The sequence below is a fragment of the Schistocerca nitens genome, chromosome 2 (genome assembly GCF_023898315.1).
Source record: "Schistocerca nitens isolate TAMUIC-IGC-003100 chromosome 2, iqSchNite1.1, whole genome shotgun sequence".
NCBI classification, from domain to species: Eukaryota; Metazoa; Arthropoda; class Insecta; order Orthoptera; family Acrididae; genus Schistocerca; species Schistocerca nitens.
In genome coordinates, this window is record NC_064615.1 from 595,510,246 (window position 1) to 595,537,626 (window position 27,381).

The 27,381-nt window shown below is 42.5% G+C and overlaps 1 protein-coding gene and 1 non-coding gene across 2 annotated transcripts in view; both read left to right on the forward strand.

Annotated features, from left to right (window-relative positions):
* The window catches only part of LOC126236667 (cytoplasmic dynein 2 heavy chain 1), an 873,274-nt gene that overhangs the window by 105,306 nt on the left and 740,587 nt on the right, over window positions 1-27,381 (forward strand). Inside the window, exon 7 of the mRNA XM_049946146.1 lies at window positions 25,996-26,136. Coding sequence (XP_049802103.1) covers window positions 25,996-26,136 — 141 coding nt within the window. The remainder of the gene's footprint in view (window positions 1-25,995; window positions 26,137-27,381) is intronic.
* Trnat-ugu (transfer RNA threonine (anticodon UGU)) lies at window positions 8,117-8,190 on the forward strand. The gene has a single exon. It is a non-coding gene; the product is annotated as a tRNA-Thr (tRNA).

Genomic DNA, 27,381 nt, shown 5'->3' on the forward strand with positions numbered 1-27,381 from the left:
TCATGGATGACTGGAATTCGTCAGTAGGAAAAGGGAGAGAAGGAAACATAGTAGGTGAATATGGATTGGGGGGAAGGAATGAAAGAGGAAGCCGCCTTGTAGAATTTTGCACAGAGCATAACTTAATCATAGCTAACACTTGGTTCAAGAATCATGAAAGGAGGCTGTATACATGGAAGAAGCCTGGAGATACTGACAGGTTTCAGATAGATTATATAATGGTAAGACAGAGATTCAGGAACCAGGTTTTAAATTGTAAGACATTTCCAGGGGCAGATGTGGATTCTGACCACAATCTATTGGTTATGAACTGCAGATTGAAACTGAAGAAACTGCAAAAAGGTGGGAATTTAAGGAGATGGGATCTGGATAAACTGAAAGAACCAGAGGCTGTAGAGAGTTTCAGGGAGAGCATAAGGGAACAATTGACAGGAATGGGGGAAAGAAATACAGTAGAAGAAGAATGGGTAGCTCTGAGGGATGAAGTGGTGAAGGCAGCAGACGATCAAGTAGGTAAAAAGACGAGGGCTAATAGAAATCCTTGGGTAACAGAAGAAATATTGAATTTAATTGATGAAAGGAGAAAATATAAAAATGCAGTAAATGAAGCAGGCAAAAAGGAATACAAACGTCTCAAAAATGAAATCGACAGGAAGTGCAAAATGGCTAAGCAGGGATGGCTAGAGGACAAATGTAAGGATGTAGAGGCTTGTCTCACTAGGGGTAAGATAGATACTGCCTACAGGAAAATTAAAGAGACCTTTGGAGAGAAGAGAACCACTTGTATGAATATCAAGAGCTCAGATGGAAACCCAGTTCTAAGCAAAGAAGGGAAGGCAGAAAGGTGGAAGGAGTATATAGAGGGTTTATACAAGGGAGATGTACTTGAGGAAAAAATTATGGAAATGGAAGAGGATGTAGATGAAGATGAAATGGGAGATAAGATACTGCGTGAAGAGTTTGACAGAGCACTGAAAGACCTGAGTCGAAACAAGGCCCCGGGAGTAGACAACATTCCATTAGAACTACTGATGGCCTCGGGAGAGCCAGTCCTGAAACAACTCTACCATCTGGTGAGCAAGATGTATGAGACAGGCGAAATACCCTCAGACTTCAAGAAGAATATAATAATTCCAATCCCAAAGAAAGCAGGTGTTGACATGTGAAAATTACCGAACTATCAGTTTAATAAGTCACAGCTGCAAAATACTAACGCGAATTCTTTACAGACGAATGGAAAAACTGGTAGAAGCGGACCTCGGGGAAGATCAGTTTGGATTCCGTAGAAATGTTGGAACACGCGAGGCAATACTGACCTTACGACTTATCTTGGAAGAAAGATTAAGAAAAGGCAAACCTACGTTTCTAGCATTTGTAGACTTAGAGAAAGCTTTTGACAATGTTGACTGGAATACTCTCTTTCAAATTCTGAAGGTGGCAGGGGTAAAATACAGGGAGCGAAAGGCTATTTACAATTTGTACAGAAACCAGATGGCAGTTATAAGAGTCGAGGGGCATGAAAGGGAAGCAGTGGTTGGGAAGGGAGTGAGACAGTGTTGTAGCCTCTCCCCGATGTTATTCAATCTGTATATTGAGCAAGCAGTAAAGGAAACAAAAGAAATATTCGGAGTAGGTATTAAAATTCATGGAGAAGAAGTAAAAACTTTGAGGTTCGCCGATGACATTGTAATTCTGTCAGAGACAGCAAAGGACTTGGAAGAGCAGTTGAACGGAATGGACAGTGTCTTGAAAGGAGGACATAAGATGAACATCAACAAAAGCAAAACGAGGATAATGGAATGTAGTCAAATTAAGTCGGGTGATGCTGAGGGAATTAGATTAGGAAATGAGACACTTAAAGTAGTAAAGGAGTTTTGCTATTTAGGGAGTAAAATAACCGATGATGGTCGAAGTAGAGAGGATATAAAATGTAGACTGGCAATGGCAAGGAAAGCGTTTCTCAAGAAGAGAAATTTGTTAACATCGAGTATAGATTTAGGTGTCAGGAAGTCGTTTCTGAAAGTATTTGTATGGAGTGTAGCCATGTATGGAAGTGAAACATGGACGATAACCAGTTTGGACAAGAATCGAATAGAAGCTTTCGAAATGTGGTGCTACAGAAGAATGCTGAAGATAAGGTGGGTAGATCACGTAACTAATGAGGAGGTATTGAATAGGATTGGGGAGAAGAGAAGTTTGTGGCACAACTTGACTAGAAGAAGGGATCGGTTGGTAGGACATGTTTTGAGGCATCAAGGGATCACAAATTTAGCATTGGAGGGCAGCGTGGAGGGTAAAAATCGTAGAGGGAGACCAAGAGATCAATACACTAAGCAGATTCAGAAGGATGTAGGTTGCAGTAGGTACTGGGAGATGAAGAAGCTTGCACAGGATAGAGTAGCATGGAGAGCTGCATCAAACCAGTCTCAGGACTGAAGACCACAACAACAACAAGACATTAATGGTTGATTGCTAATCACGTGGAAGTAATATAAAATCAGAAAATTGAAACTCCTAACTTATTTTGGTATTTCATGGTTATGAGAATGTATATTAATTCACTTGATGACTCCCGGCCACAGAAATCTGTTTTGATTTCATTTGACGTGGGAGCTGTAAACGAAGGGACCAGCAATATTACGAAGACGCGAAACATATACACGGGTCACGTGGTGAAGGACCCAACCCCTGACCCCACTATAACTTAGGGTGCTCTTCGCATGTGCGAGACTGGTAGCTTGGGCGCGCCGGAAAAATGTTTCCGGGTAGCGTCTGGTCACTTGCTACTACTGCTCATACAGCAAACAGACACGCTTCAAGTAGCCAGAAGCGGGAGGAAGGCACTGCTCATACGCGAATTCAGCTGTGCGCATGCGCACGAGCCCGCTGGCAACTGCTGATACGTACCTATTGACTTACAAAAGCGCATTACAATCTTCGGTAACTAACATGCTGTGTTTGGCGGAATTCGAATTTATACCTTTGTAATATTACAATATGCAGTGTAGTTGTTGCTGCACATCAAACTTTTTTTCCCCACTGGCGGACATTTGCTAATGTGCCTGGAAGCTCAAGCCGGTGCATGAAACCTTAACCCCTCAAAGGATTGATAAGTTTTACAGCTTCGAGGGAAAGTATCCTGTCACTTAACATGGAAAAAGTGTATTTTCGTCCGGGAGAAAGTGTATTTTTAACCGGGAAATCCGGGATGTTTTTTTTCCTTGTCCACGTACACACCCTGTTGTGGCAGTCACTGGCAGTTTGTACGCTATGTACTCACGTAACTTCTGAAAGAAAAACCACACCATTCCTGTAAAATAATAGACATAACACAGTGGACAATAACTGACAATAACAAACGTAGTAAAACCAACATTTTATTGGCGGTCACCTATAGGATTGGTTTACGCAACTCTTCCCTGCCTTATACACTTCTTTCAAAAGGCCTAGTTTTTTCCTGAGGTTATTTCTGATATCAGCGAAGATATTTTAAATCTGTCTTGCGAATCCAATCAAATATGTATTTTTGTCACCAAATGTGTTTCGTTTTATTGAAATAAAATAACATCAGTGGTCTTAATGAAACACGTATGTACCATTTGGCTTGCTTTCTCCATCTAAAAACAGTTCATTGCAAAAGATGTTGATGTTAGTACTTAAGATTTTGCTCACTTGTTTAGAAATACTAAAGTCCTTACACTTTTTTGCCAACTTATGTCTTTACTTACCCTCAAAATTTGTCCCTCCAGGGGGCCAACAGCTCTTTTGTGTGTACGTGTGCGCGTGCATGGGATCCTAAGCTACTGCAGCTGTTATTCTTTTCCGTTCTGCTTTCCCTTCCCCTTCCTTCTCCTTCCCTGTTCTGCTTCCTTTCCCTGCCCGTTCCTTTCCTTCTCTTGCTGTTCTTTTTTATGTCGGCTTGGCTATCCTAATGACTTTGCTTCATCTTGCAGTTTTGGTTGGTTGTTTTTCTTCCTCATTTTAGGCTTTTCTTTTGTTTCCCCTCAGGGGTTTGACCTCCATCTCCAAATTTGAAATCTGTAGTGTGAGCCAGATGGGGAAGAACTCCCTCCGTAGCATCTTTGGCGTGGAATCCTCTCCCCCTCCTCCTCTCCCTCTCCTTTTCCCCCCCTTCCCCTCCATTCCTGCCAAAGCCCTTTTGCCTCCTTGCTAGATCACCAGCTTGGTAGCCAGTCTGTGTGGTGGGGTTGTTATGTACCCATCTGGCGGAGCCACTTGATACCACAGGAGTCACACTGCTGGTAACTATGCTGTGAACGCCTTGTGAAAGCCTAGAAGTAGCTGCCCATCTTTTTGGGTCATCAGAACTCCTGGCAATGATCTTCCTGCCAGACAGCTCTTGCTGCGGCTGTGTGGTGCCCACAAGGTGAGCCCCTGTTCAGAGTGGGTGGTACCAGGGCTGACGTTTGGCACATGAAATGTGTTAAACTCTCTGACCACTCTACTGCAGCCACATCTCTTCCTTAACATAGTTCTGTCTCAGTTCCTGTTTCTGCCTTTCCAACCTCACCCTCCCTCTCTTTGTGCCTGTGATCGTTTAGGAGACAACCCCATGGCTATTACTCTTCACAAGTCACTCAGTTTTATGCAGGATGTAATTTTCCATAGGGATATTCTCCTCCAGTTCGAGGATGTACTTACGACTAATCTGGACCGATGTGGTGTTCACTTCATCCAGCATGTCCAGAAAGGCCCCAAGGTCCATTGTGTAGACACTGGTGTTTTCTTTATGGCATTTGAGGGGAATACCCGCCCGAGGTCAAGGTAATGGTGTGCAGATGCGACATGAAACCATACATTTCCCCTCCCATGTTTTGCTTCCATTGCTTCAAGTTCAGCCACATGTCCTGACAATGCAATGCCACTCCCATCTGTTGCGACTGGTAGCTGCCCTCTTTATGTGGGGAGCCCTTGCACCCTAACGCTTAACTGTGTGAACTGCTCTGGTCGCCATTCTCCCTACTAACCAAAGTGTCAATTGTACATGAAGGAAAAAAGTATTCAGGAAATAAAGATCCTTGACTGTCTCAGCTACTTTGAGGCCCGGAAGAAATTTGATGAGACTTCACCCTGTAAATCTCTCCTCTACCTTTGCCTCAGTTACGCCTTCCCCTCCTCATCCCTCCCTCTTAGCTCCATCCTGCCACCCCTCCTCCTCCTCCTCATCACCAGGGAAAATGTTGTGTTCTCTGGCTCCTGCTAGGGATGGGGCTCCATCTCGGAACACCCCTCCCCAGAGTTCTCAGAACAGGAAACTTGCACCCTCAGGCCAGAGGAGAGACCCGCACTCCGAGGCCCCCAAATCCACTCGCTCTCTGTCAGATCCTGACATCACTGCCACCTTTTCCCTTACTGATAACGCCACTTCCCTCCCTCCGAGGGAGTAGAAGCAGCAGCACAAGTCAAAGGACGAGGCTTCCACAGGGGCTTCACCGCCTCCACGTCACCCTGAATCACACCCAGTTTTTATGGATGTCACCACATCCTCGTTGGTGACGACCACTGACCAAGTGATGTGACATCCCCTCGGCTTCTTTATGTCTCACCTGGGCTCTCACCACGCAATAATCTAGTGGAATTGCAATGGATATTATTGTCACCTCCCGGAAATACAACACCTTCCTTCCTCCTACTATTCGTTCTCTCTTGCTCTTCATGAAACTCTCTTTGGTGTTGACCACTCTCTAATGTTTCATGTTACTGTTTGTTCTGTTGGTACTGTGCCGGTCTCGGGATAGCGTGTGGAGGCATCTGCACTTTGGTTCACACTGATTTCATTAGTGACTGGATCCCCCTTCATACCAAGCGGGAAGTGATACTGGTTAGAGTGCAGAAAACTCTGGCAGTCACTGTTTGCAATGTCTACCTCCCTCCAGGTAGGCCACTTTCTTATGTTGAACTGTCTATCTTAATTAAGTAACTCCCACCCTCATATCTCCTCCTTGGGGACTTCAATGCACCCCACACCCTGTGGGGGTGTCACTTCATCAGGTAGCGGTCTTCTTCTTGACCCACTTACTACAGACTTTGATTTGTATCTCCTCAATGACAGTTTTAGTGCTACTCACGGCACCTCTACTGCTATCGATCTCACAATTTCCTCCCCTGCTCTTGTGGTTTGCCTACGTGATGATAACTGCATTGATGCGGCCATGTAGTGCATCTTTGCCAGTGTTCTTCATGCTGCTGACACTGCTGTCCCCCTATGCACTGGTCTCCCTCATCATCAACTAGTGGTGGATCAAGGATGTAGCAGTCGCTGTCCAGTACTGCCGACAGATGCTGCAGCGATTTAAGCAACACCCTTCACAGGCCAACTTCCTCACTTTTAAGCATCTCCTTGCTAAGACTTGTTATCGTATTAAGCGGAGTAAAAAGGAATGTTGGGAGTGCTATGTTTCCTTCCTGGGGATGTATGTTTCTTCATCGCAGGTTTGGACCAAGATCCATAGCCCTCTGGACCGCCAGTGACAGTCAACTGTCCACGGGCTATCCTCCAATGTACTCTGTCTATTGATCCACTGGTCCTTGCAGAACACCTCGTGACACACTTTGCAACAGCATCAGTGTCCTCTTCGCCTCGCGCCATCTTTCTCTGGCAGAAACACAGATTTGAATAAACCCAACTTATGTTTCAACCCTCATCAAGCTGAACCCTAAATTGAACCCTTCACTGAATGTGAATTCTTGCATTCTCCTACTTCTTCACATGATATGGCCCCAGGCCCAGATTCCATCCACAACCAGATGATCCAACACTTGGACATTACACAGAGGCAATATCTACTCAGGATCTTCAATCACATTTGGCTCACGGCTGCCTTCCCCTCACAATAATGAGACAGTATAGTTATCCCTGTCCTTAAGCCTGGGGAGAACCCAACGTCTCTCAACAGCTACTGCCCAATTAGCCTGACGAATGTACTTTGTAAACTGCTTGAGTGGATGGTTAGCTCCCAGTTATGTTGGGTACTCGAATCTGGGGGCCTTGTGTCCCCGTATCAGTGTGGCTTCCGGGAAGGATGATCTCCAACTTACCATTTACTCAAACTGGAAACTGCAATCTTACAGGCTTTTACTAATTGTCGGCACTTTGTCATGGTCTTCTTTGACCTACATAAGGCATATGACACAGCTTGGTGCCACCACATTTCAGTTACCCTCCATGAGTGGGGCTTTCATGGCTCCCTTCTAATTTTTGTGTGTGAATTTTTATCCCACTGGCTCGACAGGGTTCAGTTGGCACTTCACTAAGCACCCCTCAGATTCAGGAGAATGGTATCCCAAAGGGTTCTGTATTAAGTGTCACACTCTTATTCATAGCCATCAATGGGCTTTTAACCTCTGTTGGCACTCAGGTTACCCCACTATTGTATGTCCACGATTTTTGCATCTGGTGCAGCTCCCACTTGGTAGCATCTGCTGACTGCTGGCTCCGAGGTTCCATCCGACGGACCTCTGCGTGGGCTGTCTCCCATGGCTTCAAGTTTTCTCCCTCCAAAACGCGGGTTTTGCATTTTTGTTGTCAATTCATAGTACACCCTGATCCAGAACTTTATTTAGGCGACCAGCTCCTAGATTAAATGATGACTAACTGAAACCCTCAGCTGCCGACAGGTGTTGTTGATATACCTCGATGTGGGCAGCTGAAAATGTGTGCCCCGGCCGAGACTCAAACCCGGGATCTCCTGCTTACATAGCAGATGCTCTATCCATCTGAGCCATCGAGGACACAGGTGAATAGTGCGACTGCAGGGACTTATCCCTTGCACACTTCCCGTGAGACTCATATTCCCAACTGTCCACAATTCTACCTATGTAATGTACCTTATAGACATTTGCCCATTCACTCATTACTCGCGCACGCTTTGGCAATATATAGTTAAAGGCTACCCAGCCATTGACCTCCGTCTGTGCGAATGCGCACAGGTTGCCCAAACTCTTACGGGAATCGCCAAAGCATGCGCGAGTAATGAGTGAATGGGCAAATGTCTATAAGGTACATTACATAGGTAGAATTGTGGACAGTTGGGAATGTGAATCTCACAGGAAGCGTGCAAGGGATAAGTCCCTGCAGTCGCGCTATTCATCTGTGTCCTCGATGGCTCAGATGGATAGAGCGTCTGCCATGTAAGCAGGAGATCCCGGGTTCGAGTCCCGGTCGGGGCACACATTTTCAGCTAGCTGTCCACATCGAGGTATATCAACAACACCTGTCGGCAGCTGAGGGTTTCAGTTAGTCATCATTCCAGGGAAAAGCTGCACGGTCATCTACAATATCTGTTCTTTCAAGAACAGTTACTGTCTTCACAGCTCCTAGATGTTGCAGCACAGTCCCATTTCTTGGGCCTTTTTTTTTTTAAATGAAATGCTGACATGGCCACCCCATATTCACTGCCTGAGGACTACATGCATGCACAAGCAAGCTTAGTGCTCTCCGCCTCGTGGCCCACACATCTTGGGGTGCATTTCATGCTACTCTTCTCCATCTGTACCATGTTCTGGTCTTGTCCAGATTAGAGTATGGAAGCCAGGTTTATGGTTCAGCGGCTCCTTCCACTCTGAAAATACTTGATCCTGTTCACCATTTTGAGATGGGTCTGGTTATTGGTGACTTTTGCACTAGTCCCATTGACAGACTCCTCACAGAAGCAAGGATTCCCCCTTCTCAAATATGATGAAGCCACCTCCTGGTTTCTTATGCAATCACCATTTGCAGATTTCCTGACCATTCCTTTTACTCTGTCCTCTTTGCAAGTGAGGGACATCTCCCTCCTGATCATCACCAATGGGTGGGAGTGCCAGTTGCAATGCGTCTCACTTCCCTGTGTCAGGATCTCCATCTCTGTTCACTGAAATGCACCATGTGTATTTTCTCCCACACTCCTCTTGGAAAGTGCCTAGATCACGGAGTAGGACTTTTTACAGGCTCCTAAGGTCTCTGTTGCCCCTATGGTCTTCCGCCATATTCATCAGCTTCTTTCGGGCAATACTTTACTGTAGATAACTGCATCATCTGCAAAACGTCTGAAGTTACTGTTAATATTGTCCACAAGGTCATTAATATAAAACATGAACAGCAAGGGTCCCAATACACTTCCCTGTGAGGGGCATCTGAAGTTACTTCTACATCTGATGATGAATGTCTATCGAGGATAACATGCTGTTTCCTCCCTACCAAAAAGTCCTAAAACAGGTAAAAATTTCACTTGATACCCCATATGATTGAACTTTTGACAATAAGCGTAGGTGTGATGCTTTTCGGAAATCAAGAAATACTGCATCTACCTGATTACCTTAGTCCAAAGCTTTCAGGACGTCATGTGAGAAAAGTGTGATTTAGGTGTCACATGATCGATATTTTTGAAGTCGGTACTGGTTGCCATGGAGAATGCCATCCTGTTCAAGATACCTTATTGTGTTTGAGCTGAGGAATTGTTCCCCGATTCTACAACAAATTGATGTCAAAGATATTGCATGATAGTTTTGTGGAGTACTTCTACCACACTTCTCGTAGATGGATGTTATCTGTGATTACTGCCAACTATGGGGCATGGGTTTTTGTTCAGGGGATCTACAAGAGATAGTTAGAAGAGGGGATAACTCAATCACAAATACAATACAGAATCTGATAGGGATTTCATCGGGCCCTGGAGCTTCGTGCAGTTTTAACGATTTCAGCTGTTTTTCAATACCACTTATACTGCTTTCAGTCACCTTACATGATTTCAGTCACTGCTACAAGGATTAAAGTGGGGCAATTCTCCTGCATTTACCTTTCTAAAGGAACATTTGAAAATGGAGTTAAGTATTTCAGCTTTTGCTTTACCACCCTCAGTTTCAGTTCCTGTCTCAATTACTAGGGACTGGACACTAACTTTGGTGCCTTTTCTACATCTACATCCATACTCCGCAAGCCACCTGACAGTGTGTTTTGAACAATAATGAGAAAAATGAACACTTAAAACTTCCCGGCAAGTTCTGGATTCTCTTATTTTATTATGAAGATCATTTCTCCCCAAGCCAACAAAATATCTTGGCATTTGGAGAAGAAAGATGTCCATTGAAATTTCACAAGAAGATCCAGCCACAGCAGAAAACACCTTTGTTTTAATTGTTGCCACTCCATTTTGTGTATCATACTGTGGCACTCACTCCCCTATTTGGCAACAATACAAAATGAGCTGCCCTTCTTTAAACTTTTTTGTTGTACTTCATCAATCCCATCTGATGCGGATCCCACACCATACAACTGTACTCCAGAAGAGGACAGGTAAGTGTAGGTATTTTCTTTATAGCACTGTTGCATTTTATGTGTGTTTTGCCAATAAATTGCAGTCTTTGGTTTGCTGTTGCCATAACATTATCTGTGTGTTAACATCACTTATTTAAGAAGCAGAAATAGTTATCTTTGCTGATGGTGCAAATATTATAATCAAGCATAATGGATTAATGGTCAGCACTTGAAAATTTAAATAACGTTTTTTTGAAAATTAGTAATTGTCTGCAAATGGACTGTCACTGAATAAAACACAGTACAAGAATTTCCTTATTGCAGAAATCCTGACCATACCATTAGAAATAATGCATGAGGATCAATCCATAAATGAAACTGAATTTTCTAAATTCTTAGATTTTTATATTGATAAGAACCTGTTTGTAAGACACATGTTACAGACCTTCTTAAATGTCTTTGCTCTCCAGCTTTTCCTCGCATCACATGTACATCTGTACTCTGCCACCCACTCTGAAGCGCATGACAGAGGCACTTTCAATTTTACTAGTCAGGGCTTTGCATTACTTTCACATATGGAGTGGGAAGGAGAGGGTTCTAGTGTATTCCTGTAATCACCATTTAAAGCTGTTTCTTGAAGCATTGTGAGTAGACTTTCTTGTGATAGTTTGTGTCTGACTTCAAATGTCTGCCAGTTCAGTTTCTTTATCATCTCTGACACACACCCATTTATCTAAGAAACCTATGGCCATTTATGTTACCCCTTGTCAGTATTCTCTTCTTAGTCCTATTTGGTGCAAATCTCACACAAAAATTTAGCAGCTTCTTGGCTAGATCACACGAGTGATTTGCAACCTGACTCCTTTGTAAACTGATTGCATTTCCTTAGTATTCTGCCAGTGGACCATAGACTTTCACGTGCTTAATCTATGACTGAGCCTATGCGATCATCCATTTCAGATCTCTGCAAAGTGAGATTGATAGGAATTTGAATGAGTTTATCGATTCCAGTTTTGACTTGTTCATAGTGTAGTCATAGAATAGTATGTTTTTTTTGTTTTGTGAAGTGCACAATTTTACATTTATGAACATTTAAATCAAGTTGCCATTCCTTTCACCATTTTGAAATTATTTCAAGATCTGACTGAATATTTGTGCAACTTTCTTCAGACAATACTTCATTATTGATAACTGCATCATCTGCAAAAAAGTCTGCAAGGATCTTATATACAGCATGAACATGAAGGATCCAAACACCCCTCCCTGGGGAGCATCTTAAGTTACTTCTATATCTAAAACGAGTGACTGCAAATTAGGGATATGGCTCCTGCAATTTTGACAGAATTGCAAAGTACAGTTTTATTTTATACATCCTAGACAACATGCTGCAGCCCTTCTACCAAGAAATGCTTACTCAAGTCACAAATTTTATTAATATGCCATATGATTGTGCATTTGATGACAAGTTTAGGTGTGCTACAGAATCAAATGTTTTTCATGTTATAATGACGAAAAACAGCAGCAGTTACTTATTTTTTCATGATTAGCATAATGTCTTTCAAGAGTTTATTTTCATTTACAAGTTCATTTGATTTCATAAGTAGAAGTGACATTTGAATGTGTGATTTTCTCCCTCTCTTGCATTGTAGTTATCATTTTGACATTATACTACAACTGGAAAATTGGACAAAATGAATCTTGGAATACTTTTATACACTAATGTTAGACATGGTATTTTTGTATGTCTACTTACAAGTGTTGTGCCTCGTCCATTACACAGAGTACCACACACAGAAAAATCATCATGTATACTGTTTGTTTTTGTATCCAAAAAACTAATACTAAACTACTCCCGAACAGGCCATGAAGGCCCAACGGTACCAACCAGCCGCCATGTCATCCTCAGCCCACAGGCGTCACTGTTTGTATTAAAAACTTCCTCTAAAAATATTACGGCACATTGGTTTCACAAAGAATTTGTACACAGTCAGACATGCTACATTTTCTGTGGATTACATTATACGTATAAAGTTGTCAGTTACATGTGTAATAGTTCAGGTGTTCAAATGTTTCCTACGTAAGGTATGCTGGCCATACATTTGATTGTAGTATTGGTTCCTTCTATAGAGCCAAGAATTTCTGGGAGCTTGGTTTAATATTAGATATTTCAGCTTTTTCTCAACACTCCTGACACTAAATTTTATATTACTCATCTTTGCAGCTGAGAGAATTAAGGTGGGGCAATAAACTTAGACTTTCATTTGCATAAGAACATTTGAAAATGGAATTTAGCATTTCTACTTTTGGTTTGCTGCTCTCAATTTGAGTCCCTGTGTCATCCACTAATACCCTTTACATATGACCATAATTTCTTAAGTTTTTGTGAAAGTTGTTTTGATAATATTCTGATACGGTAATCATTAAAGGCTTCACACATTGACATGTTGATAGCCAAATGCATTTAGTTCAGTATATCACTATCTATAGCTCAATGCTTTGCTTTACATATTTCATGCAATATTCTCTTTTTCTTTAGAAGTTTCTCTTCAGTGTGTGTACACCTTGAAGAGTCCCTCTAATCATATACACTCCTGGAAATGGAAAAAAGAACACATTGACACCGGTGTGTCAGACCCACCATACTTGCTCCGGACACTGCGAGAGGGCTGTACAAGCAATGATCACACGCACGGCACAGCGGACGTACCAGGAACCGCGGTGTCGGCCGTCGAATGGCGCTAGCTGCGCAGCATTTGTGCACCACCGCCGTCAGTGTCAGCCAGTTTGCCATGGCATACGGAGCTCCATCGCAGTCTTTAACACTGGTAGCATGCCGCGACAGCGTGGACGTGAACCGTATGTGCAGTTGACGGACTTTGAGCGAGGGCGTATAGTGGGCATGCGGGAGGCCGGGTGGACGTACCGCCGAATTGCTCAACACGTGGGGCGTGAGGTCTCCACAGTACATCGATGTTGTCGCCACTGGTCGGCGGAAGGTGCACGTGCCCGTCGACCTGGGACCGGACCGCAGCGACGCACGGATGCACGCCAAGACCGTAGGATCCTACGCAGTGCCGTAGGGGACCGCACCGCCACTTCCCAGCAAATTAGGGACACTGTTGCTCCTGGGGTATCGGCGAGGACCATTCGCAACCGTCTCCATGAAGCTGGGCTACAGTCCCGCACACCGTTAGGCCGTCTTCCGCTCACGCCCCAACATCGTGCAGCCCGCCTCCAGTGGTGTCGCGACAGGCGTGAATGGAGGGACGAATGGAGACGTGTCGTCTTCAGCGATGAGAGTCGCTTCTGCCTTGATGCCAATGATGGTCGTATGCGTGTTTGGCGCCATGCAGGTGAGCGCCACAATCAGGACTGCATACGACCGAGGCACACAGGGCCAACACCCGGCATCATGGTGTGGGGAGCGATCTCCTACACTGGCCGTACACCACTGGTGATCGTCGAGGGGACACTGAATAGTGCACGGTACATCCAAACCGTCATCGAACCCATCGTTCTACCATTCCTAGACCGGCAAGGGAACTTGCTGTTCCAACAGGACAATGCACGTCCGCATGTATCCCGTGCCACCCAACGTGCTCTAGAAGGTGTAAGTCAACTACCCTGGCCAGCAAGATCTCCGGATCTGTCCCCCATTGAGCATGTTTGGGACTGGATGAAGCGTCGTCTCACGCAGTCTGCACGTCCAGCACGAACGCTGGTCCAACTGAGGCGCCAGGTGGAAATGGCATGGCAAGCCGTTCCACAGGACTACATCCAGCATCTCTACGATCGTCTCCATGGGAGAATAGCAGCCTGCATTGCTGCGAAAGGTGGATATACACTGTACTAGTGCCGACATTGTGCATGCTGTGTTGCCTGTGTCTATGTGCCTGTGGTTCTGTCAGTGTGATCATGTGATGTATCTGACCCCAGGAATGTGTCAATAAAGTTTCCCCTTCCTGGGACAATGAATTCACGGTGTTCTTATTTCAATTTCCAGGAGTGTACTTCCAGGTACATAACTATCAAGTGCATGGCAAGATCAACGTTTCTTCTAAACCTGAGCCACAGTTCTTCTTCATGCTCCTCACTAGAACTAAATGTTTCAAGTTCCTTATTGAGATATGACACTACTGCCTGTTTATCTAATTTTCTGAACATCCTTCTACAATACGGAATCCTTCTACTTGTTTTAGTTGTGCTGAACATATAAATCCTTCTACTTGTGTTAGTTACCTTTTGTAACGTGGTAATCATTGTTTCTACAACTGCCTCATGGTCACTGATACGAATTTGTGTGTGGACATCCTCAGAGATATATGATATATATTTTAATGAGAGACTGATCATCGTTAAGTGTAAATCACTGATGGCATGTAAAAGAAATGAGTTAAGAAATATAACAATTGGCCAGAGTGTTGCCATATTTTCCACTAATAAGATTACTGTAATTGTAAAACTCACTCATTTAATATCACAGAGAGGGTCTGGAGTTACAATCCTTGAAACATACAAATAACTAACCAACTAATTTCATCTACAAATCATTTGAGCTACTAAACAGTGAGCATCTGCACATGTAAAATGATTCTCCAGCACTTGGCTGATTATCTTTGGTATTCCAGAATGAATTTTGAATCGGTAGCAGAGACCATGCTAATATGAAACTTTCTGGCAGATTAAAACTGAGCGCCTGACTGGCATTTGAACACCAGACCTTTGCCTTTTGTGAGCATGTGTTCTCCAGCTGAGCTACCTGAGCATGAATCATGACCGTCCTCACAGCTTTACTTCCACCAGTACCTGTGATATTATCATTCTGTCATTGTTACATACAATTAACACCTACAACTCATTCCTGGGCCTCTTACGCCATGATGCTTCTTTCTGGTGAACTGTCTTTGGCATTTCATTTTACCTTTTTCTCATTTTTCTTGCAGTCTCTATCTCAAGAGATCTATTATATTAGGTTAGGAAATATTGTATTAGTGTTATACTTATTACAGGAGTTAGATTAACTCGACACACATGGTCTGTGGTGAGAAAGGTCGGAGTCGTGTGTTGTGTCTCATTGATCAGCTCACACTGCCCACCTGCTTTGTCCAGTGCAGGCAGGTGCATGATGCACCATTGCCAAAATTTGGAATAACAGAAAAGCAGCAAGCACGGGGCCTGTGAATTCCGGGCACCATTTGCTTTTTTTCGGTGTGCTGTAGTTCCATCATGCGCACATTTCTGTGGTGTGGCTGCCACAAACTAAGAGAGGTTGAATGACATTATCAAAATGCCCAACGGGCATGTGCTATGTATGCTGCTCGGTATCCTGGACGACATCATCCAAGTGTCTGGACTGTTTACCGGATAGTTACGTTATTTATGGAAACAGGAAGTGTTCAGCCACATGTGAAATGTCAACCACGACCTGCAACAAATGATGATGCCCAAGTAGGTGTTTTAGTTGCTGTCGTGGCTAATCCGCACATCAGTAGCAGACAAATTGTGCAAGAATTGGGAATCTCAAAAATGTCGGTGTTGAGAATGTTGCATCAACATCGATTGTACCCGTACCATATTTCTACCCACCAGGAATTGCATGACAATGACTTTGAACATTGTGTACAGTTCTGCCACTGGGCACAAGAGAAATTACGGGACGATGAGAGATTTTTTGCACGCATTCTATTTAGTGACGAAGCGTCATTCAACAACAGCGGTAACATAAACTGGCATAATATGCACTATTGGGCAACGGAAAATCCATGATGGCTGCAACAAGTGGAACATCAGTGACCTTGGCGGGTTAATGTATGGTGCGGCATTACGGGAGAAAGGATAATTGGCCCCTATTTTATCGATGGCAATCTAAATGGTGCAATGTACGCTGATTTCCTGCGTAATGTTCTACTGATGTTACTACAAGATGTTTCACTGCATGACAGAATGGCGATGTACTTCCAACATGATGGATGTCTGGTACATAGCTCGAATGCATTTGAACTAGTATTGAATAGCATATTTCATGACAGATGGATTGGTTGTCGAAGCAGCATACCATGGTCCGCACGTTCACCGGATCTGACGTCCCCAGATTTCTTTCTGTAGGGAAAGTTGAAGGATATTTGCTATTGTGATCCACCGACAATGCCTGACAACATGCGTCAGTCCATTGCCAATGCATGTGCGAACATTACGGAAGGTGAACTACTCGCTGTTGAGAGGAATATTGTTACACATACTGCCAAATGCATTGAGGTTGATGGACATCATTGTGAGCATTTATTGCATTAATGTGGTATTTACAGGTAATCATGCTGTAACAGCATGCGTTCCCAGAAATGATAAGTTCACAAAGGTACATTTATCACATTGGAACAACCGAACTAAAATGTACAAACGTACCTATGTTCTGTATATTACTTTCAAAAACCTACCTGCTATCAACTATTTGTGTAAAATAGTGAGCCATATGTTTGTGACTATTACAGCGCCATCTATCACAAAGCGAAAAAAGTGGCCCAACTAAAACATTCATATTTCTTTACGTACCACACGAATATGTAATAAAAAATGGGGGTTCCTATTTTAAAAAATGCAGTTGATATCCATTTGACCTATGGCAGCGCCATCTAGCGGGCCAACCATGGCGCCATCTGGTTTCCGCCTTCAAGCTAGACAAGTTTTGTTCTTTGTAGTTTTCTCGTTTGCCACTTATTTCGTGAGATATTTGGCCCAGTCATGATCAATGGACCACAGAAATGGAACACAGAAATTTTACTGAGTGTGTTAGACTTTATAAAGCTATATTTAAGGAAAGTTATGCAGGCACCCCAACAAATGGCAAACAGTCAGTTTATTGTACAACATAAAAGTAAGACAAAGGCAGTGTGGTCTATTGTCAAAATAGAGCTAGGCATTAGAGATAGTAATAATGAAATATCCTGGATGATAGGATAATTCCCTTACTGTTAACCCATGTCAAATATCAAAGTATTTAAATAAATTCTTCATAAATGTGGCAAAGTTAGATGTCGTACAAGACTATCAAAATAAAATAAATCCCTTTGGACTCCACCAAGAAGCTGAGTATCTCATTGATTTTAAAAAAGTCACAATAAATGCTGAGGAACATGTTATATTATCATCAAGAAATAAAAACTCTGCTGGGTGGGATGGGATTCCAACTAAAATGATTGATGCAATGTGTGACATAATAGCACCTCCCCTAACTAAAATAATCGACCAATCTTTTGAAGAGTGATGATTTCCTGATGTGTTGAAGTATGCCAAAGTCAGACCTCTGTTCAAGAAAAGGTCGAGGGAAGACATGGGAAATGATGCCCTATTTCTATTCTTCCAGTTCTGTTGATAGTATTAGAGAAATTAGCTGAAAACTGTATTAAAAATGTACTGTGAAATATTATTATAAGTATCCAATTTGGGTTTCAACCAGGAAATCGAGTGGATAACTTTCTTGAAAAGGTATGCAAATTGTTGGCTCAGAGGAGTAAAGTTGCAGGTATTTTCTGTGATCTTACAAAAGCATTTGAACCCTGAATCATGCCTTTATCATATACAAGTTACACAAATGTGGGATTAAGGGCAATGCTCTGAGCTGGCTCACACCTTACTTAAACAACAGAAGACAATTAAAATGCAATGACTTATTACGCTAAATGGAGTACAGTATTACAAGATGAGCCTCAAGGCTCCATTTTGGGCCAATCCTGTTCTTATTTTACAGAAATGACGTACACATAAATATAAATTCCCCATCAGTTGTGTTTGCAGATGGTACTTTTGTTTTAATTGAAGATGACAATGCAGAAAAAATTCTGAACTTCATCATAAGTGCACTGAATACCCTAGAAAACTGGTTCAGTTGAAACTGAACATTGCCAAAACCCATATGGTACATTTCAAAACCAAACATTCAAATTGTGTGGAACTTACATACAACATAATAATCCAGAATCAACATAATAATCAACTAATAGAAGAAGTTCACATGACCAAATTCCTTGGACTAAATGTGGACAAGAATTAAGATAGAAGACACATATTGACTTTCTGTTAAATAAACTAAGCAATTTTGTAGTTGCAATGCAGATAATAGCAAATTATACTGAATTGAGTTCATGAAAAATAGCATATCATAATTGTTTTGAATCTGTCATTAGGTATGGTATAATTTTCAGGGGAAATTCGAATAGTGTATTTCAGATACTGAAACTTCACAATAAAATTATCAGATACATGTGTACTGCATAGTAAACAGAATCTTATCACCCATTTTTAGGTCGATAGACACACAAACAAACACAAACACACACACAAAATTCAAGCTTTCGCAACAAACTGTTGCCCCATCAGGAAAGAGGGGAAGGAGAGGGAAAGACAAAAGGATGTGGGTTTTAAGGGAGAGGGTAAGGAGTCATTCCAATCCCGGGAGCGGAAAGACTTACCTTAGGGGGAAAAAAGGACAGGTATACACTTGCACACGCTCACATATCCATCCAAACATATACAGACACAAGCAGGCATATTTAAAGACAAAGAGTTTGGGCAGAGATGTCAGTCGAGGCGGAAGTGAAGAGGCAAAGATGATGTTGAATGACAGGTGAGGTATGAGTGGCGGCAACTTGAAATTAGCAGAGATTGAGGCCTGGTGGGTAACGGGAAGAGAGGATATATTGAAGAGCAAGTTCCCATCTCCGGAGTTCGGATAGGTTGGTGTTGGTGGGAAGTATCCAGATAACCCGGACGGTGTAACACTGTGCCAAGATGTGCTGGCCGTGCACCAAGGCATGTTTAGCCACAGGGTGATCCTCATTACCAACAAACACTGTCTGCCTGTGTCCATTCATGCGAATGGACAGTTTGTTGCTGGTCATTCCCACATAGAATGCATCACAGTGTAGGCAGGTCAGTTGGTAAATCACGTGGGTGCTTTCACGTGTGGCTCTGCCTTTGATCGTGTACACCTTCCGGGTTACAGGACTGGAGTAGGTGGTGGTGGGAGGGTGCATGGGACAGGTTTTACACCGGGGGCGGTTACAAGGGTAGGAGCCAGAGGGTAGGGAAGGTGGTTTGGGGATTTCATGGGGATGAACTAACAGGTTACGAAGGTTAGGTGGACGGCGGAAAGACACTCTTGGTGGAGTGGGGAGGATTTCATGAAGGATGGATCTCATTTCAGGGCAGGATTTGAGGAAGTCGTATCCCTGCTGGAGAGCCACATTCAGAGTCTGGTCCAGTCCCGGAAAGTATCCTGTCACAAGTGGGGCACTTTTGTGGTTCTTCTGTGGGGGATTCTGGGTTTGAGGGGATGAGGAAGTGGCTCTGGTTATTTGCTTCTGTACCAGGTCGGGAGGGTAGTTGCGAGATGCGAAAGCTGTTGTCAGGTTGTTGGTGTAATGGTTCAGGGATTCCGGACTGGAGCAGATTCGTTTGCCACGAAGACCTAGGCTGTAGGGAAGGGACCGTTTGATGTGGAATGGGTGGCAGCTGTCATAATGCAGGTACTGTTGCTTGTTGGTGGGTTTGATGTGGACGGACGTGTGAAGCTGGCCATTGGACAGGTGGAGGTCAACGTCAAGGAAACTGGCATGGAATTTGGAGTAGGACCAGGTGAATCTGATGGAACCAAAGGAGTTGAGGTTGGAGAGGAAATTCTGAAGTTCTTCTTCACTGTGAGTCCAAATCATGAAGATGTCATTAATAAATCTGTACCAAACTTTGGGTTGGCAGGCCTGGGTAACCAAGAAGGCTTCCTCTAAGCGACCCATGAATAGGTTGGCGTACGAGGGGGCCATGCTGGTACCCATGGCTGTTCCCTTTAATTGTTGGTATGTCTGGCCTTCAAAAGTGAAGAAGTTGTGGGTCAGGATGAAGCTGGCTAAGGTGATGAGGAAAGAGGTTTTAGGTAGGGTGGCAGGTGATCGGCGTGAAAGGAAGTGCTCCATCGCAGCGAGGCCCTGGACGTGCGGAATATTTGTGTGTAAGGAAGTGGCATCAGTGGTTACAAGGATGGTTTCTGGGGGTTACAGATTGGGTAAGGATTCATGGCGTTCGAGAAAGTGGTTGGTGTCTTTGATGAAGGATGGGAGACTGCATGTCATGGGTTGAAGGTGTTGATCTACGTAGGCAGAGATCCGTTCTGTGGGGGCTTGGTAACCAGCTACAATGGGGCGGACGGGATGATTGGGTTTGTGGATTTTAGGAAGAAGGTAGAAGGTAGGGGTGCGGGGTGTCGGTGGGGTCAGGAGGTTGATGGAGTCAGGTGAAAGGTTTTGCAGGGGGCCTAAGGTTCTGAGGATTCCTTGAAGCTCCGCCTGGACATCGGGAATGGGGTTACCTTGGCAAACTTTGTATGTGGTGTTGTCTGAAAGCTGACGCAGTCCCTCAGCTGCATACTCCCGTCGATCAAGTACCACGGTCGTGGAACCCTTGTCCGCCGGAAGAATGACGACGGATCGGTCAGCCTTCAGATCACGGATAGCCTGGGCTTCATCAGTGGTGATGTTGGGAGTAGGATTAAGGTTTTTTAAGGACTGAGATGCAAGGCTGGAAGTCAGAAATTCCTGGAAGGTTTGGAGAGGGTGATTTTGAGGAAGAGGAGGTGGGTCCCGCTGCGACGGAGGACGGAACTGTTCCAGGCAGGGTTCAATTTGGATGGTGTCTTGGGGAGTTTGATCATTAGGAGTAGGATTAGGATCATTTTTCTTCGTGGCAAAGTGATATTTCCAGCAGAGAGTTCCTACCCTCTGGCTCCTATCCTTGTAACCGCCCCCGGTGTAAAACCTGTCCCATGCACCCTCCCACCACCACCTACTCCAGTCCTGTAACCCGGAAGGTGTACACGATCAAAGGCAGGGCCACATGTGAAAGCACCCACGTGATTTACCAACTGACCTGCCTACACTGTGATGCATTCTATGTGGGAATGACCAGCAACAAACTGTCCATTCGCATGAATGGACACAGGCAGACAGTGTTTGTTGGTAATGAGGATCACCCTGTGGCTAAACATGCCTTGGTGCACGGCCAGCACATCTTGGCACAGTGTTACACCGTCCGGGTTATCTGGATACTTCCCACCAACACCAACCTATCCGAACTCCGGAGATGGGAACTTGCTCTTCAATATATCCTCTCTTCCCGTTACCCACCAGGCCTCAATCTCTGCTAATTTCAAGTTGCCGCCACTCATACCTCACCTGTCATTCAATATCATCTTTGCCTCTTCACTTCCGCCTCGACTGACATCTCTGCCCAAACTCTTTGTCTTTAAATACGCCTGCTTGTGTCTGTATATGTGTGGATGGATATGTGTGTGTATGCGAGTGTATACCTGTCCTTTTTTCCCCCTAAGGTAAGTCTTTCCACTCCCGGGATTGGAATGACTCCTTACCCTCTTCCTTAAAACCCACATCCTTTCGTCTTTCCCTCTCCTTCCCCTCTTTCCTGATGTGGCAACAGTTTGTTGCGAAAGCTTGAATTTTGTGTGTGTGTGTTTTTTTGCCTGTGTAGCGCTACATATATTCGACGGCAGAAGATAGTTGTGGCGCCACCTACCAACATTTTTCAGAACTTACTCTTGCTTTGCACTCGATTAAAAGCCGCAGGCGGTTTCTTGGATTACAAAAACCGGAACAAAAGTGTGGCTTAGATTCGAGTAAATACGGTGTGTGTATATTTATATAGAGGGAAACATTCCACATGGGAAAAATATATCTAAAAACAAAGATGATGTGACTTACCAAACGAAAGCGCTGGTAGGTCAATAGACACACAAAGAAACACAAACATACACACAAAATTCTAGCTTTCGCAACCAACGGTTGCTTCGTCAGGAAAGAGGGAAGGAGAGAGAAAGACGAAAGGATGTGGGTTTTAAGGGAGAGGGTAAGGAGGCATTCCAATCCCGGGAGCGGAAAGACTTACCTTAGGGGGAAAAAAGGACGGGTATACACTCGCGCACACACACACATATCCATCCACACATATACAGACACAAGCAGACATATTTAAAGACAAAGAGTTTCCCTCTTTCCTGATGAGGCAACAGTTTCTTGCGAAAGCTTGAATTTCGTGTGTATGTTTGTGTTTGTTTGTGTGTCTATCGACCTTCCAGCACTTTCGTTCGGTAAGTCACATCATCTGTGTTTTAGATATATTTTTCCCATGTGGAATGTTTCCCTCTATTATATTCATATCTTATATATATATATATATATATATATATATATATATATATATATATATATATATATAAAGAAAGATGATGAGACTTACCAAACAAAAGCGCTGGCAGGTCGATAGACACACAAACAAACACAAATATACACACAAAATTCAAGCTTTCGCAACAAACTGTTGCCTCATCAGGAAAGAGGGAAGGAGAGGGAAAGACGAAAGGATGTGGGTTTTAAGGGAGAGGGTAAGGAGTCATTCCAATCCCGGGAGCGGAAAGACTTACCTTAGGGAGAAAAAAGGACAGGTATACACTCGCACACACACACATATCCATCCACACATACAGACACAAGCAGACATATTTAAAGACAAAGAGTTGGGCCAAACTCTTTGTCTTTAAATATGTCTGCTTGTGTCTGTATGTGTGGATGGATATGTGTGTGTGTGCGAGTGTATACCTGTCCTTTTTTCTCCCTAAGGTAAGTCTTTCCGCTCCCGGGATTGGAATGACTCCTTACCCTCTCCCTTAAAACCCACATCCTTTCGTCTTTCCCTCTCCTTCCCTCTTTCCTGATGAGGCAACAGTTTGTTGCGAAAGCTTGAATTTTGTGTGTATATTTGTGTTTGTTTGTGTGTCTATCGACCTGCCAGCGCTTTTGTTTGGTAAGTCTCATCATCTTTCTTTTTAGATATATTTTTTCCACGTGGAATGTTTCCCTCTGTTATATATATATATATATATATATATATATATATATATATATATATATATATATATATATATATATATATAAAAAACGGTTGCCTCGTCAGGAAAGAGGGAAGGAGAGGGAAAGATGAAAGGATGTGGGTTTTAAGGGAGAGGGTAAGGAGTCATTCCAATCCCGGGAGCGGAAAGACTTACCTTGGGGGAAAAAAGGACAGGTATACACTCGCACACACACACATATCCATCCGCACATACACAGACACGAGCAGACATTTGTAAAGGCAAATGTCTGCTCGTGTCTGTGTATGTGCAGATGGATATGTGTGTGTGTGCGAGTGTATACCTGTCCTTTTTTCCCCCAAGGTAAGTCTTTCCGCTCCCGGGATTGGAATGACTCCTTACCCTCTCCCTTAAAACCCACATCCTTTCATCTTTCCCTCTCCTTCCCTCTCTCCTGATGAGACAACCGTTGGTTGCGAAAGCTAGAATTTTGTGTGTATGTTTGTGTTTGTTTGTGTGTCTGTCGACCTGCCAGCACTTTCATTTGGTAAGGCACATCATCTTTGTTTTTATATATATTAATGAAATTATAATCTTCCAACACAGCAGACAAAATTATTCGAGGAGGATTATTTTAACCATACATATAACAGAAGAAATGAAAATAAGTTTTTGCTACCTAAACACCAATTGAAATTATTCACACCAACTCCACAGTATATAAGGATAACAATATGTAACGAGTTAATGAGCAAAAACATATTTGATATGGAGCAAGAAATTCTAAATACATAGCTTGAGCAGATCCTGTATGCGAAATACTACTATTCAGTAGAAAATTCATAGAGGATGAAATGATAATTTGAGGAAAGGGGAATTAAGTGTTAGATTTTTTACTGTGTGTCTGTATGTATAATAAAATTGTATTATTAGAATGATGCTATTGGTTAGCATCAGCTGTTCTACGTTTATGGTGAAATTTTACAATTTTGACATGTCTCCTGTACCTAACTCAAATGATTTGGATTATGTACATTAATCAAACAATAGACACTCCAGGTAGGATTATGCACATTATGATACTAATAAACCATAATTCACCAAGGCTTACTATAGTAAATAGATTCAAATGGACATATATTACTGTAGTTATGCAGAGATGAAGAGGTTCCCACAGGATAGACTAGTGTGGAGAGCTGCATGTAATCAGTCTTTGGACAGAAGACGCCAACAAACAACTGTTGACACAAAAAAGTCTCTGATGACGAATTATAATTTATTGTGCACACTTGAAAAAATTCTGTAGAAGTGCAATTTAATTTTTTTCTCTGGGAAAAAGTCTAAAGTGCTCAGCAGTGGTGGAAATAACCCACACCTACCTTCAGTGATCCCTACGAGAGATTCTCGAGGGTATTACGGACACACTGAATGCACATCACAATCATTGGAGTGTAACCAGAATCTGTCATCTCTTGATGTGTGTCCTTAGCTCAACCAGCCTCTCCCCATATGTTTTTGAGTTTTTTCTCATGACTGTCTAGTGGTTTCCTCTAAAATAGCTTACCATTGTATTTCCAATAAATTATTTCTTTGATTTTTAGTGTCAAATGCTATTTAAATTTGGAAGATTTGTTAAGTATATATTGGTAATAAACCACAAAGAATTAATTAAAAATAAAAATTGACTCTAGAGAAAGTTGATGGTAAATATATGCTAAAGCTAGCGAAAGACAAAAGAGGTGGAGAAAAACTAGTCTTTTGGAAAATGTACAGATTATTATTAGAGAGAGAAATTTATTGAATAAATGTTGTACAATTTCCTAATGTAAGTATTCTGTTGCCCTCCCATATACACGCAATATATTGATAATGTGGTACCTATGAATCTTATTGGTGTGCATGCATGTATAGTACTGAGGGCAATTACTAGAGAATGTATCCACTTTTGAAAGCAACTTTAGTCCCTATATGAGTACACAATATGTATTACAAATGTAGGAAATAACTGAGAGTAAAAATATTTTCTGTGACAATTACAAGGACAGACTTAATTGATTATGTTAACTGGGCATGTGCAGAAAAGCGAAAGCTGTCCATTGGTCAACAGTGCCAGTACTTGAAGGTTTTCTGCAATACATGTGGTGGAGAAACCATCATGCACTTGGGTCGTATTCTATTGCCAGTTTGTGCTATCGGATGATATGAGAAATAATAAGAATAACTGCAGTACAAGTTGGTGGTTATAATTAAAATTATTCAGAGAGGTCCAGAGTGGGCTTTAATCATCATAAGGCAACAGAACTTGGTAGATATTCTAATGCATTAATGCAGAACCAATTTATGCTGGGAAAACAAAAATAGTTCCAGTTTTGAGTACCAGATGCATATCTGGTGCTGTGAATGCAAGAAAGACGTATAGAAATGGTCCCATACGCAATGGATTAGGAATGGGATGTGGGCAGAAAAGGTCATACAAGTGTGAAAGCCATAATGTTGATTTTATTATTAACTGCCACTTACACAATTTGTTCAGTATGAGTACTGGAGACATCTGATGCGATGCTGTACAATGCCAGATTGGCACCTGGTGCCCAAAATTGGAACTAATTTTTTTCCAGCATTAATTGGCTCTGCATTAGGATGTCTATCAGGTTTCACTGCCATACAGTAATTACAGCTCACACTGAACTTCCATGAGTAGCTGCACTTTAATTGTAACCACCTGGTCTATGTGGGTATGAACTTTTTGTTGTTAATTTATGGGTGAATACACATGTAAAACAGGAAAAGAAACAAATCATTTGTAGGTTAATACTTTTTTCTAAATTTCAAGGCATTATCCATCTGCAGAAACTGGATCAACTCCTGTGACCGCCTCACATCTCTCTTCTGGGCCAATTATTCTCCACATCCTTGGCACGGCAAGCCTTATCTGCCAACTCATGTTATGAATCTTGCATCCCGACTGGAGGAGGTAAGAAACGAAAATAAATTTGCTAGTAGTTTAGAGTTCTGTTTTAAAGAATTTGATTGATGATATGTATGTATGTATGTGTGTGTTGAAAAATTGCCGATTGTGTCATGGAAAACTGATCTTCGCCTACAGTATCCAGAAACTTTGTATAACTTTAACACTAGCCTGTACTGAAACATGAGAGAAAATCTAGCAGAAGAAAGGCAAATATCAGTGACACTTACTGGTTAATAGTGAAAGAGTGTGTGCGTAAGTTACCAATCTGTTTGTGCACATTTGTAAGGAATGTTGTCTGCCATGAAGAAGTACTGTTTACTGGAATAATAGTCCCTTTTTCTGTAACACAATTGCAGGGTGTTTTCTTTATGATGATACAAACTTTTGGAGGTAATGTAGAAGGACAAATGTATTAGTTTGAGATAGGGAACTCTAATCAAGAAATAGCTAAGTTAAAAGTTGTAAACAAAAATGAGAAAATCTCATACTTATATTTGACATGCTGACTGTGTTAAAGATCCAAGTAGACACATATATATAAAGTAACTAATTTAACTGTGGAGCTTGTGCAAGGTGCCATTTTCACCAAATATGTTGGAAGTGGTGCCCCAGTTTCAGTAAAAGCATGAAACAGTTTCACAAAGTACTGTCGTACCCATTTGCTCTACCCTAATATTGTTTGAGAAACATCACAGGCAATGAGAGTTCTCACCAGGAAGTTCTCTTCTGTCGACACAGGTGTCTCATACATACTTCAAGAGAACAAGCTGTTCACAAAAGAGGACTTCGCCTTCTTATCCACCTTTTAGGAAAATTATGACACACATGTTCATGAGCAAGATGTCCAATGTGCACTGTTAACAATATATACCTGCATAGAGATCAAGAGGAATTCTTTCAGCAATTTGGGAGGGGGGGTTAAATATATCTCAGGAAAACTGATGGGAAAAGGTAAGGGTGTGGTAGGGGAGGATGATACGGCCTGTTGATTATGGCTGTGTTCTACTAATTGTGACTATGTTCGCCCATGATATCACTGGAAATCTGTGATTATGGTTAACTGTGTCAACAGCTCATACATGACTATTGCAACAATTGATAGGATTACATTCCTAATGAAGCAGACTTCATCTGAGTAAAGCACATATACAACAATTTTAGGATTGAGCATTCGGCACTGCAGCATCCACATGTTCAGCACTTTCTGCCAGTGGTAGACGTACAGCTTGCTATTCCGAAGTTACATTC